The sequence below is a fragment of the Pantherophis guttatus genome, chromosome 6 (assembly GCF_059756535.1).
Source record: "Pantherophis guttatus breed Tessera chromosome 6, ASM5975653v1, whole genome shotgun sequence".
Taxonomy (NCBI): Eukaryota; Metazoa; Chordata; class Lepidosauria; order Squamata; family Colubridae; genus Pantherophis; species Pantherophis guttatus.
This window is the reverse complement of record NC_142068.1, coordinates 32277094-32298779: the sequence shown is the minus strand read 5'-3', so window position 1 is coordinate 32298779 and position 21686 is coordinate 32277094. Positions and strand designations below refer to the sequence as shown.

Genomic DNA, 21686 nt, shown 5'->3' with positions numbered 1-21686 from the left:
ATTCTCACTGAATAACATCTGAAGAGCTTGAGCCAAAATAATCAATGGTAGTTCTATAATGGAGGAGATGACTATAAAAGTTATACCAGAACTTAAACTGAAGCCAGAAACAATTAGCAGCAGCATGAATCTCCAAAAGTAAGGAAAATACTTTCGATTTTCATTAATTAAATGGCATTACAAAGAACTGTTTTAATAGCAATTACAAATGACCCTTCAATCAATTTCCTTCTCCTTTCAAATGTAACCATCTTATGTTAGGTTGGACACATTGAGAATTCTGATCTTTTAATACAGTTATGTCATAATCACAGAATTTAAAATCATGAGAATATACAAGTTAATTTTATGTGCAAATATGACAAAGTCACCAAGCGACTGGTTTGTTCAAATAAATGATTGTTCAATTTGGCTTCAAGGCAACTTTTGTTTAAGGTGCTACATTCTTGTGCTAGGAATCTCTGTATTCTGCCATTGTGCTGTCATTTGAAGATTTTCTACAGGGTTTTCCTTTTTACATTTCGTTGAGATTATGATGTAAATGCTTCTGCTTAGAAAAATTCCAGCTATCACCGCAAAGTAGCTTCCATATATTAAGAACTGCAATAAAGCAGAAGAATCAAGCTATTTTCCCTAGAAAAATCTCAACTATTATTTTAATGTTTTTCAACTATTTTGCCAATTAGTATTATGTCTAGCGTTTTTTAAATGTCAAAAAAATGAAGCCTAGGAACCTTGGCTATAGTAATAACCTTAAGCAACTGTCTTTGCAAACCATGTGAGATTCCTGAATGTATTTCGATGTACATAGCTAAACTGGTATAATTTCTTGAGTGCAATCCCAAAGGTTTCATTAAATATTTATAAAATAATATCAAGTGATACACACTGGCATGAAATGAGAGTTCAGATCTACGTTTTAAATGGTCAAAACCATTTAAAAATGGTATGAAAAGAGCATAAGGTAAAGGTTCTCTTTGCACATATATGCTAGTCGTGCCCGTCTCTAGGGGCGATGCTCATCTTTGTTTCAAAGCCAAAGAGCCAGCGCTGTCCAAAGACGTCTTCGTGGTCATGTGGCCAGCATGACTAAATACCAAAGGCGCATAGAACGCTGTTATCTTCCCACCAAAGGTGGTCCCTATTTTTCTACTTGCATTTTTACATACTTTCGAACTGCTAGGTTGGCAGAAGCTGGGACAAGTAATGGGAGCTCACCCCGTGACGTGGCACTAGGGATTCGAACCACTGAACTGCCTACCTTTTGATCAACAAGCTCAGCGTCTTAGCCACTGGGCCACTGCGTGCCATGAAAAGAGCATAGCATAGTCCAAGGCTACCAAAATGTCTTATTCACAAGTTTGTGTTTGGACAAAGAACTAATTTACTATGAGAACATTATCTGTGGTTCCAGGGCTATTTCTGTATGTAAAAAACCCATTAAGAATAATTAAATTCACCTTTCTGTGAGACTTGGATTTATTAACAACAAATATGCCTTTTGTTACAGTGCCTTCAAATTATAAGCAATGCAGTCCTTAAAATAGAAATTGTTACCTAAGAAACAGTAACCAAAGTCCATCTGGAGGTCTAGGATTCCATATTTCTTCCCATCCCAGAGCTCAACAAATCATCTTTCTGTGATATTTAAGCAGCTTATGTTTACAGGCAGTCCTTGATTAAAGTCCGCTCATTCAGCAACTGTAGTTAATTATGACACTGAACGTGGAGGAACTTGACAGGTCCTTAATGTGTTGCTTGTAACATCCCTGTGGTCTTGTAATTGCAATATGGGTGCTTGGCAACTGCTTGGCTCACATTTATGATGTCACAGCATCCCACAATCATGTGATGTCATTTGCAAACCACTGAGGCTTCTGACAAGCAAAATCAATGAGGAAGGTGGCAAGAGGTCACAAATGACATTCATGTGTTGTGCTTTATGGCTGCGTCAGTTAGCAACATAATTGCTGCCCCAAAGGTGCTTTTTCAAGAGGCAACTGGACTTTCTAGTTTTTCTTTGAAGACGTTTCGCTGCTTATCCAAGTTTCTTAGATGAGAAGCAAAATGTCTTCAAAGAAAAAACAAAGTCCATTTGCCTCTTGAAAAAGCACCTTTGGGACAACCACGACCTGGATGACTGAGAATCTCCATTGAGATTTAACAGAGTTCCTGGTTCCAATTACAAGCAGTCCCAAGTTAAGAACACCCCACTTACAAACAACTCATATTTATGAATGGACTGTCTATTACTAAAAATGGTGGACAGCATTCTATTTTTTCAAGCTGAAGAACAACTGGTCACACTGTTTTCATGAACCTCTGAAGCTGTGCATTTTTAATATACAGCCAATTTTCAGTAGTTTAATAGGCAGTCTGTTCATAAATATGAGTTCTGACTTAAATACAAATTTGACTTAAAAACAAATTTAGGAATGATCTCATTTTTAACCCAGGTATGGCCTGTAGTTCCAACAGAATAATTAATTTCATTTTGCCTTCTAATATTTCCTAATTTAGTTTTTGTTATGATTACTCAATCTTTGTAAGGATTTAGAACTAAGCAATAGTGCACTTGTTTTTAGTAAGAAATTAAAAATGAATGTGTTGACTGATAGGCTTAGTTTTTGTAGTAATATCAACCTTCCAAAACACAAGTACAATCCCTGGCAAAAGGCTAACTATCCCTATTTAGTTTGAAATTCCAAAGTCCATTCATTTCAGAAGGTGATTACTGAAAAGATGTGAAAGTCTTCAGAAATACTGATTCAGCAACAGTGCCCATATTACCTGTCCAACTTACCTGAGTCCCAATATCCAGGCCCAGACCTTTTGAATCAACTACAATAACAGTCAGTATAGTTTGAATTAGCAGTGCAACAAAATTGTTGAAGCCAAACATCAAGGCATAGCGCTCCATACTGAGGTTGATAGCAATCTGGAATCTAAAATACAAACTTTGGTTAGAATATTGAATATTGTTTTGAGAGATGAAATTTCAGTATAATTTGGCTGCATATGAGAAGAGTATAACTACATGAATTATGCAAGATATATTAGTAACTTATTGAAATATTGTAAAAGACTATTGAGCTGAGGCAAAATTTGGAAAATATAAGTGAATTTTACAAATGCAGTGTAAAATTATATCCACACCCCCACACACATACAACACAATGTAATTATGAGTAATTGCTTAATCTACACTGGCTCATTAAGATACAATAGCAGAGGTGTACTAAGATTGCTAAGGGTAAGAAAGTGAATCACTTTTATCTTGAAAATAGATACTGAATAAGTCTTAAAATGCATTTAACTGATTTAACAACAAAAGAATTGTTAATTGAAGAAACAATGAGATTACACATTCCATGTCTGTGTTAGCATTGATGCAACTTTTAGGCTCTGGAATAAACAGCTCAAAGGAGTTGAAGTCCATATATCTTAAAGTTGCCGAGATTGAGAAACATTGCTTTAGACAATCATGTATGGTATTTGGGATTTCACATAGCTTGTTATAAAATAGAACTACGCATTTAAAAATAAAAGATAATAAAACACATCTATTTTGGTCCATAATATCTGGCTGCCTCTAATTATTAATTTTATTTAAAATAATGATAAAATCTAATAAATAAATTCAGTCCTCTTAGATGTCATTTACGGGGTTCTCTGAACAAGATGTCACGAAACTCTTCCATAGTTCAATTCTAGTAATTGAAGTCTGCATATCTTAAAGTTGCCAAGGTTGAAAAACACTATGCTAGGGGAACAAAATCTCCATTTCTTCCATTGCTTATGCCCTTACATAAAATAAATCACCAGTAATATTTCGTTCTCAACTCTAGCAAGAAGTACTGTAAATGGTAGCAAATTAACACTGACAATTTACTTACGTGGCTATGGTTATAAGGAGCATATAACAAGCTTTGAACACTAAATAGCTAGCATAGCAGACCCAGATGTTCTGGATAAAATGCATCACAATAAGTGAAGTAGCATCCAGGGCAGAGAAGATTCCCAGTGCCAGTTCTCCAGTTAGATCCCAGTTCAGTTTCACATATCCCACAGCTAATGATGCTATTGAACCTAAGAGTAGAGAGATTCACCTGTTGCATTTTGCAGGACTATAGCATGTACTAAAAAGTGTTTAAAACAACTCTATTTATTTAAACATTTAATCATGATTGCTCCTTTAATAGGCAGAGAAGATGTACATTCTTTTCTATTTTTTGAAGAACTTCAAAGTAATAGTTCAACAAGGCTGAAGGGCTAACAAAACTCTGATGGATTCACCCGTTTAACTTCAATATAATGATCCTCTCATTAAAGTATTATTTACTTCTTTGTCACTTTCTTGCAAAACTTAAAATACCAACAATACACCAAGCAGTAATAAAATCAGTGTATTATTATATTAATATCATTTATTAAGAGCCATGGTGGTGCAGTGGTTAGAATGCAATCCTGCAGGCTAATTCACTACTCACTCCAGAAGTTCAATTCTGACGGCTCAGGCCTTCCATCCTTCCAAGGTAAACAGCTTGGAGAGGGCTGTAAAGCACTATGAAGCAGTATATAAGTCTAAGTGCTATTGCTAGTGCTATACAGTAAGCAAAAAGTGTATCACCTGATGACTTGCTTCACAAACTAAAGTTTAGTCTAATCTCTGGCTGAAATTGGAGACTGCTGGTTAATTTAATTTAATTTAATTTAATTTAGCAATTCCCAGAATTTCTGGGAGACTTATTGTTATTACCCCCCAGATAACCAGTATAAATAGGAGTACTACTATATGATAATTATTCAGGTATATTATGATGTTATCTGATTACCTGCTTATTAATTACAATCCCAGATTAAATATGCCCAACTTTTGCCAATCATTCCTTATAAGATACGAAGTCTCCAAACCTCATTCCTTTTCTGAAATACAATTTATTTAAATACTTTTGCATAGTGATCAGAACAGGACACTGCGGTCCAGCCTACATGTGTAAATTAAACCAAAAAGACGTATCATTTCTGCTTTTTCTGATGCAGCTAAGAATTTCAATATCCATTTCAGCAGAAATGGATATTCAGCAATATCCATTTCACACAACACCATTTCCTGTTTAGTGTATGATTCTACCAAGATTCTAAGAAATTCCTTTTAAGTTTATTTTCCCTCTTGTTGTATAATATTTGACTGTAATAGCTGCTTTAAAATTGAATCAGTTTTTTGAAGTTGTAAAATAAAAATTCCAGGTAGAAAATAGTCATTTATTTTTTTATATTTCATATTTTTTAAATGTCCATCTCCTTCAGGATGTTTAAGAATTTATAGTCTTAATTTGTGCCTAACTTTATGGTTTTTCAATATGAGGTTATGTATTTTTTGTTATATAATTTGTTCAAATTAAAAAAAAATCTTCATAATTTTTTTTTAATTTGAAATTTTTTAAAATGTTTAGTTTTTGTTATATGAACAATTTCATAATGGGATTAAAATTTGGGTACCATGCACCCCAAATTTTGACTAGATGACAAAATTGTTCATATAACAAAAAATACATAACCTCATATTGAAAAACCATAAAGTTAAACACAAATTAAGACTATAAATTCTTAAACATCCTGAAGAAGATGGACACTTAAATATGATGGTAGCAGCATCCCACGGTCACATGATTGGCATTTGTGATCTTCCAACAAGCAAAGTAAATGGGAGAAGCCAGGTGTGCTTAACAACAGAGTGACTTGCTCAAGCATCTCAGTGAAAAATGCTCATAAAATTGGAAGTGACTGACTTAACAACCACTCTGCTCAGCAACACAAGTTATGGCTCCAATTATGATCATAACTTGAGGATAACTTGTATTACAATCCACCAGCTCCACTGAAATAAACAACTATTTATATAAATCAAAATATGTGTACATGTTTAAATACATGTGGGATTTTGCATGAATGTAGTGTTTAATTTGTGTGTACGTAACATTTATTGTTGGAAAATGTATAAGATCAATTTTAAGTTTGCTTACTTAGAAATGTAGCTATGGCTTCAACAGCTCCGTTATAAACTTCAGAACTATGAGAAGGTGCTTTATCATCCCAAAGTACTTGCACATAATTCAAAATTTGGTTAAATCCTGCAGTAGCTAAAGCCCACCACATTGACCAGTAAAGAAGTTTTTTAGTTGTATAACAGTCTTTCAGATCCATGCACAACTGCTTTAGGATTGACAGAAAGCGACTCTGGATTTTAATTTTGGATGGCTCATGCTCAGTTAAATCCTGGGGCCTGGCCACTGATTTTGTCATCTCTTTGTCCTGTTGCTTGGTTTGTTGGTTGGAAATTTGTGCTGTAACTTTCTCTACTGATCCACTGAAAGGTTCTGGGGAAGACTTTCTGTGGAAGAACATGCTTTTTTGTGGCATGGGCAGAAAAAATGAAGATATAAATGCCATAGACACAGAAGCTAAAGTTATGACATTAAGATAAAAATAAGATACCTGGCCTAAAGAAACTAAAAGCTGTCCAAGCAGAGATCCCAGGGTGGATGCCACCAGGGTGATACTTCTGCAATAACCTGTCACTTTCTGATAATAATCAGCACTGACAACGCTATATATATAAGCATAATAGGCAACCTCTGTGGCTGTTGCAAGTCCATACATAAACTCTGCCAGCTGCATGGCTGATATGCCAGAGGCAAACAAAAGTAACACCCACGTAACGATTAAGCTAATCCCCTGTAGAATAATTATAGGTTTATAGCGTGCATAGTCTGTAATCAGAAATACAGGGAAGAGCAGGGCCAGGTAGGAGTATGTCCAAACTGGAAAAATATGTTGCGTCACCTAGAAGACAAAAAGGACAAATTCTATAAAGCAGAACTATAAAGTATGCATATAATTGTACCTAATCTGTTATGGTTTCATGAAAGCCCAATAGAATTGGAGTCTCTGGAGGAACATTGTTCCACAGGGTGGGTTCAGCTACCACCAGGGAAAGTCTTTTACAGTTGTGCTTAAAAGCTTGTGAAACACCTAATTTCTCTAGTTCGAGTTTAATTTCCCCTTCAAATGAATTGATAATCCTAGAAATTTTGCTACGCATAAATATATAGTTTTGGATCATGTTCAGTTGTGGGATTCAGCCAGTTCGCACCACTTCGGGAGAAGCGGTTGTTAACTTTCTGAGCAGTTTGGTGAACTGGTTGTTGGAAGAAATCATTAGGGCAGAGAAACGGTTGTTAAATTAGTTGAATACCACCACTGATCATGTTCCTCAATAACTAAACAAACTAGTATAAGTTTATGACTTATTGGTTTAATTGATTTCTGTTTATCTAGAATTTATTTAGGACGTATGAAGAATAGATCGAGTTTTAGGTGATATTTATGCAGAAATATTGAAAATTCAAAAAGGTTTGCAAACGTTTAAGCATTACTGTAATATCACAAAACAACATTGTCTGGAAACTAGAGTAAGCCAAATCATCCAGAAATTAGAAGATTAGGTAGACACAACAGAAGAAAGCTGGTCCTAGCAAGGCCTTCAGCCATGAAGTATATGAAGGTAGAGGACAATCAACACAATGAATTACACTTGGAAAAATACCAATTACCATGTAATCTATGGAGAAGTGGTAAAACTGATGAAATGTAAAATATCTGTAGCTACTTGTGCTGCTGAATCACGGACCACAAAATTACATTATGGATTTAACATGCATGCAATTCAACCGGTATCTAGGGAGATGGGGGGGGATCACAAAAGCCCTCCACCATCTGCAGCACCATTATTTCTACCCAATAAATTCCCTCACAGATAAAACATATTTCACTATACCTCATCAATAGTCAGATTTTTTTCAGGTCCAGTAAGGTAAGGTGTGAGGAAAGGTTCAGATGGCCTCATCATGGTAAAGAAGCCATAAATACAAAGGACCAGAGTTGGAAAAATCCACCCACTCTGATGTACTTTCTGCCAACAGTCCATGGCTCTTTCAGCTAAAATATTAAAGTGCATAAAAATAGATGAGGTTTTTGAACTTTTTTAAAAACCTTATTTTGTTAATATGTACAGTGAGATGTTTTTCTTAGAACAGGACTGTCAACTCCCGGCCCATGGGCCAGATGCGTCATGTGCTGGTCACACCCATGCCCGGTTTAGCAAAGGGGAAAAAAGTCCTGATATGTCATGTGATGCCGTTGTGGCAACATGAGTTTGACATGGCTGTCTTAGAGAATGAAGAATTGAAATTGTAGAGGAACTACCATGTTTCCCTGAAAGACCAACCCAAAAAGAAGCCCTATCATGTTTTTGAACGCATGCGCTAAAATTAAGCCCTTAACCCCAAAATTAGCCCAGGGTGCAGGAGCTCTTTTATCGGCTACAGAGGACTTTCCAGAAGGCATCTGAAGGCAAAACGGAAGCCAGGTGGTGCTGCGCGTGTCAATATGGAGCCCGTTTCTCAGCTGCAGAGAGCTTTCCGGAAGGTTCTGATAGCAAAACGGAGGCCAGGGCAACGTGTGCAAGCAGTGACAAGCATCCGCAGAAGAAGTGGGCCGGCAGCTGGGTGGGTCTGTCAGTGCCACCACCGTGAGGTGAGTCAATAATTAGACCCACCTGAAAAGAAGCCCTAGCTGTTTTTTCGGGGGTCAAAAGAAAATAAGACCCAGTCATATTTTCAGGGAAACACGGTATAATAAAAGTCATGGAAACAGAAGCATAGAACCCATTTTAGCATTCATTTGATCTGCTTATTAGACTAGTATCAAGGCTCAAAAAGAAATAAAAACATTTCAGTGGGATGTCTGACAAGGTAACATCACAACTAATGAACAATTACACTTTTTAAAATTAATGTCTCCTTATTTCCCTAATCAAAATTGCTGTCCCCAGTACAGGGCAAAATAATAAGGATTGTTTACAAAATTACAGATTGCCAAAAGTTTAGGGAGCTTCTATTTGTTAATTCACACTTGAAAACATTTCTTCTGAGCTTATTGTTTACAAAATAAACATTAACTTTAAAAAAAAGAAAAGAAAATATGTTTCAGTAAAGTGTATGTTGTATTTAGGTATAATAAGTTATTTAATCGGCTGGATGACTTTGGGCCAGTCACTCTCTCAGTTCAACTCACTTTATAGGGTTGTTGTGGGGAAAATAGGAGAAGGAAGGTGTGTTGGATATGTTCACTGCCTTGAGTTATTTATAAAAATAATAAAGGTATAAATAAATAGATAGTTTAGACTAGATAACTCTGTGACCCCTTGGGTCATCTTTTGAGAAAAAGATGATAGGACAAAAATGATCATTATTTTTTAAATTTTATTTATTTGTATCCTGCTTTATTATTATTTATTTACAAATAACTCAAGGCAACCAACATATCTAATACTCTTTCTTCCCCACAACAACATTGAAGTTTTGGCTGACTAATTTTTCTTAACATAGTGCTTGATGGTTCCATGATCATCTAAGAAGAGTTTCTATCATAAATAAAAAAAGTACTGTAGTGGAAAACAAAGTTTAAAGATAACTCAACATTTACTTATCTAAACAGATAAACAGAATGACCAGAGATTGGCAAAAAATCTGTGATTGTGGGAGTGATTTCCAACTTCCTGCTACCTTCCCATTGATTTTGCTAGCTCAGAAAACATGGTCATGTGACAGAGGGGACATTGTAATGACTACAACTTTGTGAATAAAACTGGACTGAACATTATGGAAATTTAATTCCACAGAAATAATTGTAATTATTTTACAATTTTACAATTGTAATTGTAATCTAACAGCAAAATAAATAGCGCGCCAACAACAAAAATATTTGATGGAGGCAAAAACCCAATAGAGCCTCTTGTACTTAGCTCAATGGTATTATATTCCAACATTTAGGCACAAGAAGAAAGAAAAAATACCCAGAAGCATTAGAGTGAATGCATAGCATGGAGGTTAAAATGTGGGACTGGATCCAGGGAAATCTAATTTAAAAACCAGCATCAGCAAGAGAACTTCACAAGGGAGCCAGTCATTCCCTCAGCCGAAGTACCCTCATAGTTGTTCTTGCAGAGAAAATAGGAGAAGTGGATGCTGTGTATCTTGGTTTAGCTTCAAATCAGATGCAGGATATAAGTATGCGAAATATTTTTTAAAAAATATATTTACCATGTTATGTGTTCCAGTTCCTTAGGTTGTTGCAAAATGGTAACCATGTTCTCTGCTTGCCTCAACGAAAATGCCTTCATGTTTTCTCTTTAAATAATTACCCTTGCTTCTCATCAATAAATTTCTTAGGTTTTCAAGTTTCAATATCCAGCTTGAGGCAAGCATTTCTGTAGATGTCTTCCTGACATTTTCAATTGTTGATTATTTGTCTTTTTGATTTAATGAATTTAAAGCTTGCTTTACATTGCTGCACTTCCCTTCAGATTCTTCCTTGCCTCATTGGTGGTTATTCCAGTTTTTCACGTTTTAAAGCTGCCACCTACTTGAAAATATGGCCCTGTTTATGTATCTTCCCTTTAAATAAAATAGAATCACTGCCAAAGGTTTTCTAATTTAAGTTCACAACTTAATTAGATTAAGTTATTTAAGATAATTAGATAAGGACTTCTATCCTTTTAAGGAGGCAATGCTGTCAGAGTACTATCCTATGTGAAGCAGGTCTCAAATCCACCGTTCATGGAGCAACCCATAGAAAAGGCAACTGTGGATTTGAATAGATTCACAGTAAAAATGCATTTGCTAGTTCTTTTGTCAGAAAGTATCAGATGAGGCATGATATTTTATTGTAGGAGAAGTAAATGGTATTGGGACTCTATCTGTCTCATTGGTCAGTAGGATATGAAATAAGGTCAATCTTAGTATGGTGGGAGAAGTCAACAAAATGGAAGATCAAAATAAAAAAAATGGACTAATCACATGGGAGGCAGTGGACAAAAAAATATCTAGGACAAATTCCCGTCAGTGCATCCATATGAGAGAAGCAGTTGAACAACGCCACCAGTTGTCCTTCACTTAGTTATGTGACCCAGAATGGAGCTGCTATAAAGGGGTTCCTGAAGCTATGCTATGGCAGAGAGAACGTATCATATCAGGACATTTTTCAAAAACGCCTCCATCTTATTCCCTACCCCATCAACAAGGTCAAATCCATACAAAGGAGAGACAAACTTTAAGATTTTCAACACATTGCTCTCATGGGCTTATTTTTTCATGAAATTGCATAAACAACTTGTACCTGTCATTACATGTGTCTTTATGTGTATAGTAAGTCAAGGGAGCCAAATTGAAAGCAAAAATAGCCCTTACACTTCATTAAACCAGAGGTCTTCAAACTTGGCAGCTTTAAGACTTCTGGACTTCAACTCCTAGAATTCTCCAGAATTCAACTCTGGGAGTTAAAGTCCACAAATCTTAAAGCTGCCAAGTTTGGGGACCCTTGCATTAAACTGTAATTATTTTAGTTAAAAAAAATCAATCAATGCAAGCAAATAAGCAATCAATGCAATCAATCAATCAATGCAAGCAAATCTCCTTTACTGCACTCCTTCCTGCCTTCCAAGGCATTGAATATTTATGCCATAAGGAGACAAATTGCAAGCAAACATATAGGAAACATTATTGAATATATTTCTTCGTACCTGAAGAATGAAGACAAGCTGTGAAAGTGAAAAGTGAAATAAATCAAATTATTCCATACTGGCAACATCGCTTTATTCAAAGTTACAGATTCGGCAAAATAATTCTTTGAAGGAGGTCAAGTCTGAGCTTTAGAAAGGATAACTAATTCGGCAAACGCAATAATGGGTTGCAAACTATAATGAAAGAACGGTTGGGTTTTAGAAAGAGAAAGGGCAAATGGGCTTTACATTTAATTACGGTACATTTCATTCATGATATTCTTGTTGATGATATAGAGGTGCCCTAGCAACTCTTTTGCTAGCTATATTTTTCTGCCTGGACAAAGGTAATTATAACTGCAGTATAATTAAATACAAGAATTAATTTTAGAAGAATTTTAAAAGGCAAATTACGGTCAGAGGTATTACATTTATTAACTTAAAGAAAACCAAGGTGTGTGTATGAATTTCATTTCTCTCCAGTGATCCCTGATTGTTCATGCTTCAATTGAATCTATACATTTCTCTTGGAAATAGCCTTTGCCACTTATAATTTGGTGAAATGGGCAGCAAACAAAGTAAAAAAAAGTCAAATAAATAAATAATTTGTTGTAATTCTTTTTCTATTCTTTCCAAAAAAACCCCACATATTTTTAAATTAGAATATAATATATAAACCATTAACATTATTTTAACTCTTCAAATTATTTTAAGTTTAAACACTTTAAATGCTTTAATTATATAATTAAAATACAAATTATAAAAACACAAATTAACCATAGTTTTTCTAATATATGAAGTAAGGCAGAGAATGATGATAAAGAAAAAAATAGTGGTAAGTTGTACCTGCAGAAAATCTTGCTTCTTGACTCTACTTCTCTCCCAATGTCTCTCTGTTTCACCCACCTTTTTGTTGTGGATGACAATTCATTTTACACCATTGTGAAATGATTCATTCAGGTTGCCAAGCATATGTGCAGTCCATGAAATTCCAGGTGGATTTTTAAAATGATCTTTGTAAAAAAGACAAGGAAATTAAATTAGTCAGCATCAAGGTAGACTTGTAGTTGGCACATTAACTTGTATTTAGTAAAATCTACGTAGGGAAAATGGAGGAGGGAGTGACAACTGCTTTGATCTCTGATCAAAGAACAGTTAATTGTTTCCATTACAAAGGACAAAGATATATTTATAACAATGCTTAGAGTTATCTAAATTGCTGTATTTTAGCCTTCAAAGTCCACGCGATAAAGCAGCCAAATGTAATATTAACTAAAAGTTAGTATAATATTACAGAAGCTCTTTTTATAGCTAACCTATTTTCTGGAAATGATTTCCTTGATTTGTTCAATCCACCAACAAATTGTGGCAAATCATACTCCACTACTGACATGAAAGAAATATAGCAGTAGAGTATCACATGGAAGAACATTTCAGGTAACCCCACTATTTAACTAAATGAAAATAGATTATGAAACTTCCCAAGAATTTCTGGAGCTTTGCTGACCACCAGTTAATTTACTGTCAATGTCTAGAGAACTTTGATTGCTATGGTGCCGTCTCATTGAGGGATGGCGAGGAGATGTTATGGCATTGAAGAGTAATGTGCAAAGCTAGGAAAGGGCTTTGGGGACCAAACAAAAGGAAACATTAAAAGCAAGGTTTACAGTTAATTTAAATAGAAGGTTGGTTGCTGACATTTGTTGTCTTTTGCTATTGTAAGAAGAAAATGGCACACCATTTGAAATGATGCAATTGCCTTGGAATGAATACTGTATGCCAAGGAATGGGCTAGCAATCCAAAACCAAGAGGCTCTCAGTGGCATTTACTACAAAAGTATGGGAGGTAGGGAAGAAAGGTAGGATCTTTATTTTTTTCCTCACTTTAGTTACTCTTTCCTTATGCTTCCCTGGGAACTGGAAGTAGATGGAAGACATCATCTGTTTCTACACTCTGGAAGTGGGGAGAGGCCCACACTGGCATTGGTGAAGCAGAAAGTACGGATCTGCCTTTGGGGTGTCCAAATCAAGCTTTGGACAACTGCTAAACTCTAGTCAGAGAAGTGCATAAGGTCCTGGTGGCAATATTTTTCTTTCTCAAGAAAATCCATTCATGAAAAGGCAGCACTACTACAGAGTGATTTTTTTTTTTTTTGCACAACATTGCTTATTTTTATTTATTTTATTTTTATTTATTTATAAAATAGCATTTAAAAACAGTCTATATTTATAATTAAAAACAAACTATATTTATATTTAGTTTTTGTGTGTGTTATTCCAATGTTATATCTGTCATGTAATCTCCTGCATAGTTCCTGAATTTTAAGATATTGTCATTCATTTCTAAAGTTTCACATTTGCCAACTATATGTGCAATGTTTAATTCATAATGCTGTATCAACCCACCTGAATCCATTCTTCAGCAGCCTCATGAATAAGTAAAAGAAACTTCAAAGCTTACAACTTTCCAGAATTTTATTTCCCTAAATTTTCTGAAAGTTTATAGATATTCAAGGATTCCATAATATTTCTCATATTGTTTTGCAAAACAGTTCAGCTGAAAGTAAAATAAAATATTCCTAAGCAGTTATTCTAAATTACCAAAGTAATTTTCTACTACTCTGTGTATTACAGTTAAATCTTATTTTAACTAGAGATGTTTCATTTTTCTGTTGGCATTCTGATGTTCGGATGATGGCAGGGCCGGATTTTCCTATAGGCTAACTAGGCTTCAGCCTAGGGCCTCAAGATCAAGAAGGGCCTACATTCCCTACATTCAAATTGTTAGCAAAATTAAAATTACACTTTCACTATAGGTGAAAGGGCCTCATAAGTAGAATAGCCTAGGGCCTCTTTTCATCTAAATCCGGCCCTGGATGATGGTAATGATGATGGATGGACAGACAACAAGAATTTATTTAAGCAATGCAATCATATTGATTTCTCTTCATTTTAAAATATCCAGTTATTTATTTGCATTACATACTTGCTTTATTTATGTAACAGTAAGTGCTTACTAAATGAATTCCACAGGGGTTGAAGGAGGTGGATTCCATGTTCTAAGTACAAAAAGGAATAGTTAAAAAGGCAGAATAACAGCATGCTTTTCTTGGCTTCAAGCCAAGAAAAATGAAGCATGCAATTAACCAAGGTAATTTCCTGCATTCACTGCTTAGGGTATTTTTGAAGGCAAGGGAGTTGCATAAAGGAAGTAAAGTAGCATGAATGGAGGCAGCTAAAAAATTCTTCTCTTACTGCTGCAGGAAAACAAGTGTGAAAAGTATAAAGCCTCCTGTGTGAGAGAGGGACACTGAGCTCTCTTTGCATCAATATTTTTCTTTAAAATTAATTTGTGTAACATCAATTTTTAAAAATGTAAGTTGTGGGATGTAGGTATGCTAATTCTGTATGCTAAGTGGGAAGATGAAATCCCACTTTATTCATTAGTCTTTTGCAGTGGAAAAAACAGGAAGATGAAATCCCACTTTATTCATTAGTCTTTTCTTTAGTAATATGTTTTAGAATTGGGAAGGAATAGACTGTTCCTGTTAATCTGGTTGTAGAAACTGGTACCAACGAACAAGAACAAATCACTGTATTACTGTATTTTGCATTTGTAATTATTTTATTGGATGTATGCTAACTAGTGAAATAAAATGCAATGATAAATGTGCACCAAAAAGATCTACAGTACTCAATGTTCCAATATATTGTTTAGGTTACTTCTATTAGATGGGTAAATAACAATAAGGAGAATATCAACACCTGTGGTTTGTTACTCTCCTTGTTTTAAAAATCAGAAAAAGTATGCAATGCGTGGGTTAAAAAACAATCCTCCCCAAAAGTGAATGGACCAGGCATTGCAATTCTACATTTAAAGACTGTTCTGGAGCCAGCTTTTAAATTCAATTAATTGTGTATAAGAGTATATACATTGTGTAAGACCATTTCCAACCTATAATTGATTCAGATGTTTCTCTAATTATAGTGGACATTTCCCATCATTCATAAGTAGCACCCATTTGTCTATACTGGTTGTAAGGAATACGAGTTGTAATTCATTGCTCCTGGAATGTGCCAGGTTAGAGAAGTTGAATTTATATATAAGGGATATGCTTCAAGGTAGACAATGAAGTGACAGCAATCATTTTTCTTACAAACTGATTGTCAATTCTTCAATTATGTATTTGCAATATTAATAACCCATCTTTCTCAGCCTCAGAGCAAGTCCTCAATGTGGTTAACGATCAGGGAATTAAATCATCATTAAACAAGTTATTTAATCCTGTTTAAAAGACAGTGGTAATTAAAGAAGATTCTGAGTTATTATGTTAATATAAACATCTATTATGCTTGGGTTTAGATTGGATATTCTCAAAATGGTATCTTCCAGATGTGTTAGCACTACTGCTCATATGCTGAGAAGTTACAACTCATCTGTGGGGTGCCAGGTGGGGGTGAAGGCTTTTCAATATCAAACTCTGGGATGGTGGAAGGAAGGGGGCTAAAATCTCAATGGGAGCATTTAGCTGGAGTCATTCTTATTCTACTTCATGAAGCTTCCCAGATTAGCATTCAATAAAATACTCTTATTGGTATTCTAAACTGAGAGAATTGGCATTGGCCAAATCCTTAATACTGTGAAGGAACTCAGAGCAAGCTGAGGCATATTCTATATCAGCTAACCTATTTTAGAGTTAGAATTAATCTTTCCAGCTTGACTTACAGCAGCTCTTTCAAGAAAGACACAGAAGGGTTTGAGAAAATTGGTTCTGTTCCAGATTACATCAACAACCAGAATCACACAGCAGTTTGTTCACAGTTTTCACCCTATTTTCTTTTCCACTGTTCTTTATGTGATGTTTCCTCGCAAATGGAAGTCAAAGCAAACACTTTTCTTTTCCTTCCTTGTATTTACTTAGCTAAACAATTTACTTCTTCTTTTCCTCCCCCACCCCCTCTTCTGCAGCTGTGATAGAAACTGGCAAAGTGTTAATTACAAAAAATTGGCAAAATGCATAGTTTATTGGAGTGAGCCCTCTCTCTCTCCCTCCCTCCCTCCCCATGTTTCAGAAAAAGAACACTTCTCACTGCCCCCTTTTTTCTGTGGGGTAGAGGGAAATGGAGCATATAGGGCCAGATTTGTGTAAATTGTATCCAATCTAATTCACATCTATTCACTTTAGCATGCAAATCGAAATCATTTATATGGCTGCCAAAGAATTGTTCAAAAAGATATTCCTATTCTGATGCCCATAATTTTTGAAATGCATTTATATCCTAAATGCCTCCATAGTTTTGTGATCAGGCTAAATCAAACATCAGGAATCTTTTCCCTTGGAAAGGGAACATCACAGCCATACAATTCAAAAAAAGTACATTAGTTTTTTTCTTCTTCTTCTTTGATCTCCAAAAAACATTCTCTAGAGTAGTACTAGGTCCAGAACATCACTAACTTCATTGAATATATTTTGAAAGTTGATGATGTCTGGAACAAATCATGTTTATGTCTGATAAATGCTCTCAGTACTTCTCTGGATGAAATTAGATGTGACATTAATTGCATGAATTCAATTAATGTCCTCGCTTTAAGAGGAAATATAAATAACCTTCAGGAAGTCTTATCAGTCTGTATCTGTATGAGGAGGGAGAAAATATGGGCATTTTAACAAGCTGCTACTTTCATTAAAAGAAAAGTTCCATTAGTGCCACTAGAAATGTCTCTTAAAGTACAAGTAACAGTTTCAGAGAGACAATGTCTGTTGAGACTCTTGGAAAGAAGATTAAATATTTCCTCTTTATCTATTATGTCTTTGTATTATCAGACAGCCCCAAAAATGACTGGACAGTTCAATGACACGTTCTGGCGAAAAATATGTTTTCTCTCTGTTTATGTAATGTAAGTTTTCCAAAGGTATACAGACTGAACCTGAAATTTCCCTGCTGTATAACAGATGCACCAGCAGGTCAAAACTCTCTCCAGGAGAGTTATAGGCCAAGACAGTACTTTTCTACCCCAGTCCACATTCTCTCAGGGTAATTTCTCAGAGGTTGTCTGATGATGGCGAACCCGGATGGTAAAAGCAACTGTAAATTGATAGAAAAACTCTGATACCTAAGTCACAAATTGCTGAATTAAACCAGTTTCCTGGGTACCCACAATATACTAAACCTTAAACTAAGCACACTGATTGGGTTTGCACATATTTTGAATAAGAAATTAGCCAACCAGATTAAGGTTGTTCTGTAATTTTTTTATTTTTTTTTAATTTGATTTATATGCCGCCCTTCTCCGGAGACTCAGGGCGGCTTACAATGCGTTAAGCAATACTTTTACTCTGTTGCCTGAGGCAGGAAACCTGCTAACTGAGGGGAGACAAAGTCTTATAACTACCATTCCTTCTCTTTACTATGTGCACCTTCCTCAGTGACAGCTGCTCTATGTACTCTCTATTCATCACTCTGAGGAATTGCAAAATATACCTTACCATTAGCAGGGAATGTGGCATGTGATATGAATATGACTAAGGCAAGTATTTCCTTTTTCTTATTTAAAAGCATTATATGAAAGACTCAATTGACCCAAGTCCTAGATCATTGTCTAGTCCTCTTGTATCCAACAAATGTCCAACTCCCCCTGAAGCTCCAGCTGGCTCCTCACCTCCGCACCTTCTGCCGCGAATTAAAAACATGGCTGTTTGCAGCGCCTAGCCTGGACTGAGGGGGTTTTCGATTATTTTAACAGGTTTTAATATTTGTTTATGTATGTATTTTATGTTTTTATTGGTTTGTTTTAATTGTTGTGAGCTGCCCTGAGTCCTATGGAGATAGGGTGGCATATAGGTTATATTAAATATTAAATAAATAAATATAGTTCCTGATCCTGAAGCAAACTTTATGGTTTATGGTCAGTCTGTGAGGGAGATGAGAGGTCTCTAATTCAGAAAGACAAGGAGTCTTTCACAGTCTCCTCGATTCTAGACTTGTGCCTTAACCACTAGAGAAAACATAATTGTGAATCAAATTCATATCAATCTGAAAAAGAATGGTTTACTCCCTGTAGAACAAAAAAAGTTGCTACAAAAATGTGAGGAGAATGAGGGATCAGTTATTGACTGACAACTTGGTTTTGAAGAATTACAAAATAACCCAAATGTGTTTATAGTTTGGAGATACTGTAAAAAGGCATTAAGTTCTGGACCACATAACTAGATTGATAAAAATCAGATATCAATTTTTTTGGAATTAACAGAAACATTTGGTAATTGGTGAATAAAACTGAAAGCTAATGGAGAAAAGTTAGGATAAGTTTAAATTAAATGAGGAATCTATTACTTTTACTTTTTATATTATCAGTGGTCCTATTGACAACAATTCTGAAGAAGATAAACTAAAAATTTCCCATTTACTCTATAAGGATGATTTTAAATTAGTTGGAGACACGAAGACTGAAAAAGTAATGAAATAGTGGAACCTGAGGATTGAGGTTGACTTCTTATGGAAAAGAAATCCAAATTATATAATTTGTGATTGGAGTCCTTAGAGCAATACCTATATAACTCCCTGAATTTTTGAAAATTTTGAATATGCTGGATCTGAATACTCTAATTTTACAAAGTCATCTTGCTTGGAACTGCTTATATCATTAGGCACTACTCTTAGGTCCTTGGTTGGACTTGAATTATTAAGTTTTCACCAGACTACTAGTAATAAAAATAATAATACTTTTTGCCTCCTCAATTGACTGATGTTTTGCTTTAATCATGAAGCACCATTAGGTCATACTATGAAACTTTGCTATTGTACATAAGAGTTCACTATATTTAATGTTCAATCCCTACAAATTTTCTCAAACCTTGAATTCCACATATAAGAAGTACTTATAAGGAGAATGTTAAAAATCCCTTTCCCCCACTGTAAGATAATGGTCATCATCTACACTAAGACAAAATTATTTATATTTTCTACACGTGATATGCCCACTACTACATTTAAAAATGTATGGTGCCATCATAAAACAGATTAAGTTATTGAAACATCCTGAGACTTCCTTTTTAGTGTCAAATTCAACGATCAACAAATTTACAAGCACATCAGTAAAACAGAGTTTAATCATGTTTGTATAATCTGATTCCATATTTTCACTGTAGTGACATAAAATTGTCTGCTGGTGTATATTACTGGTGTATATCAGAAAGATGCAACTTGACATAAAACATATCTGTTCTACTTAGATAACAGCAGCAAAATATAAATTTTATGAACATCCCTATAAAAAAAATACTGTATAAGAAATGTGATTTTGGAATCAACATCCTGGAATTATCAGAGAAGGGTGGCATTCATGAAAGACCAAAGCCCTGCAAACACCTTTATTTATTTATTTTGTTAGATGAAACACAGACAATAGCATCTTGGCAGCAGTAAAGATATACAATGCAAAATGTATGAGTCATCTAACCTATGAAGCTCAAGTCTATAAATACAGTTCTGACATTCCTTTTGTAACCATTGAATTTAAGTTTCTAAGGGTTTTATTTGGTGTGTCCCTATGCGTACCCAAACCTTTGTCAAAGCAAAGTCCTGTAGATGGTATAACCATTTACATTATTGGCTTAATTTGCTTTTAGAGGTCTTTGGCTTCCCTGACCTTGTGAGACAGCTTCTTATCCTCTTATCCAGATGGTGTAAGGCAGTAGTTCTCTTAAGTATACTCTAGTGAATCCTGGGGGATCCCTAAGACCCTTTCAGGGCTCTGCAAATTCAAATAATTACACACACACGCTAAAAATGTACTTTAATAGATATAACTAACATGAATCAAAGCTCTTTGGGGAGCCTTCATCATTTTTAAGAATGTAAAGGGGCTTGGAGCTAAAATCTTTGAAAATATTGGTTAAAAAATAACTGTGGAAACATTTGACTTCATTGGTTTTTGCTAAACTTTCATCAGACGTGAAACATCCAATTGATTTCCCAAAATATTTTGTTTTGCTCCAGCTATAACTTACATAGCCTTGCTTCATCATTAGACCCTTTCTGGCAGCCATCTATCTATCATAAAAGATCTTTCATCTTAGCCAAATATAATATGCTGCTATCTGCATTCCCAAAGTGGCAAATTAGGTACTGCATTGAAATTTAAACCATTTTCTTCTTTATTTTAATGACTCAAATCTGTTGTTTTTAAGCATATGATTACCATATATACTAGGAAAGGATGGAAATGTTATGCAAACCCTGAAGACATTTGGCAAAAAGCATCTCCACAGTGCTGAAGTAGAGATTACGAACTATTTTCTTGGCATAGCTGGTTATGTAAGGATGGATAATGCTTAAAGGAACTATTTATGATATTAGGACAAGTGATCCAAAAGATTATTTGACTATACTTTGGAAGTGTACAGTTTCATTTCCTCAGAGAAAACAGGTGCCACTTACAGATCTTTAGGGTAAAGGTTCGACTTCCATTACCTTATTCATAATGCAAGAACTGCATGCTAGAGAAGGAAATACAAGCCTGCTTTTTTTTCGCATTGTTTTTACAACAAAACGGTCTAGAAGCTGTCACAATTATGTCATATCTGAAACCAAAGGCGACGCTGCAACAGTCGTAAGTGTAAAAAACAATCATAAGTCACTTTTTTCAATTCACTTTTTCTGCTATGGTATCTTTGGTCACTAAATGAATGGTTGTAAGTTAAGGACTACCTGTACTTCTTAGCCCTGCTCTGTCAGTGCTCAGGTGACTCAGGTGACAAAACTGCCTTTTTTCAGCTGCGCATGACTGAACAACTTCACCCTTTCTTTAATGACCCAATTTTTGTGATTAATGCGTACTGATGTCTTTGTAAGAAACCCAGAAACTGCACTGGGTTCAGAATTTGGAAGCTAGGATTCTATTCCTTGTTCCTCACTGAGAGTGTGTGATTGAGTAGCACTGTTTTCCTGTTACCTTCTCAACTATATTCACTGTTTTTTTAAAAATCTCTTTATGAAGAAGATCCTAGAACTACCCCATTCAGTCATCAATTGTGAATACTGCTCATCTTCTATAAATAAG

General features: G+C 35.1%; 1 protein-coding gene across 5 annotated transcripts; it reads right to left on the bottom strand.

The window, feature by feature from the left end:
- Nucleotides 1-329: 329 nt before the first annotated feature.
- On the bottom strand, nt 330-12558 carry SLC19A3 (solute carrier family 19 member 3). Of its 5 annotated transcripts, XM_034439351.2 has the most exons (6): nt 12470-12558; nt 11645-11662; nt 7841-8001; nt 6027-6846; nt 3897-4089; nt 2672-2945 (listed from the first exon to the last, which is right to left on the bottom strand). In XM_034439351.2, exons 3-6 carry the CDS (start codon nt 7988-7990, stop codon nt 2732-2734), a joined length of 1377 nt encoding a protein of 458 aa, XP_034295242.1. In that variant the 5' UTR covers nt 7991-8001; nt 11645-11662; nt 12470-12558; the 3' UTR covers nt 2672-2731. The 5 variants fall into 5 exon arrangements, 4 of the variants coding, with proteins under 4 accessions (XP_087728787.1, XP_034295242.1, XP_087728786.1 ...); XM_087872661.1 differs by lacking the exons at nt 11645-11662; nt 12470-12558 and adding an exon at nt 330-600 and having other exon boundaries at nt 2804-2945; nt 7841-8117; XM_087872660.1 differs by lacking the exon at nt 11645-11662 and having other exon boundaries at nt 12470-12547.
- Nucleotides 12559-21686: the final 9128 nt, after the last annotated feature.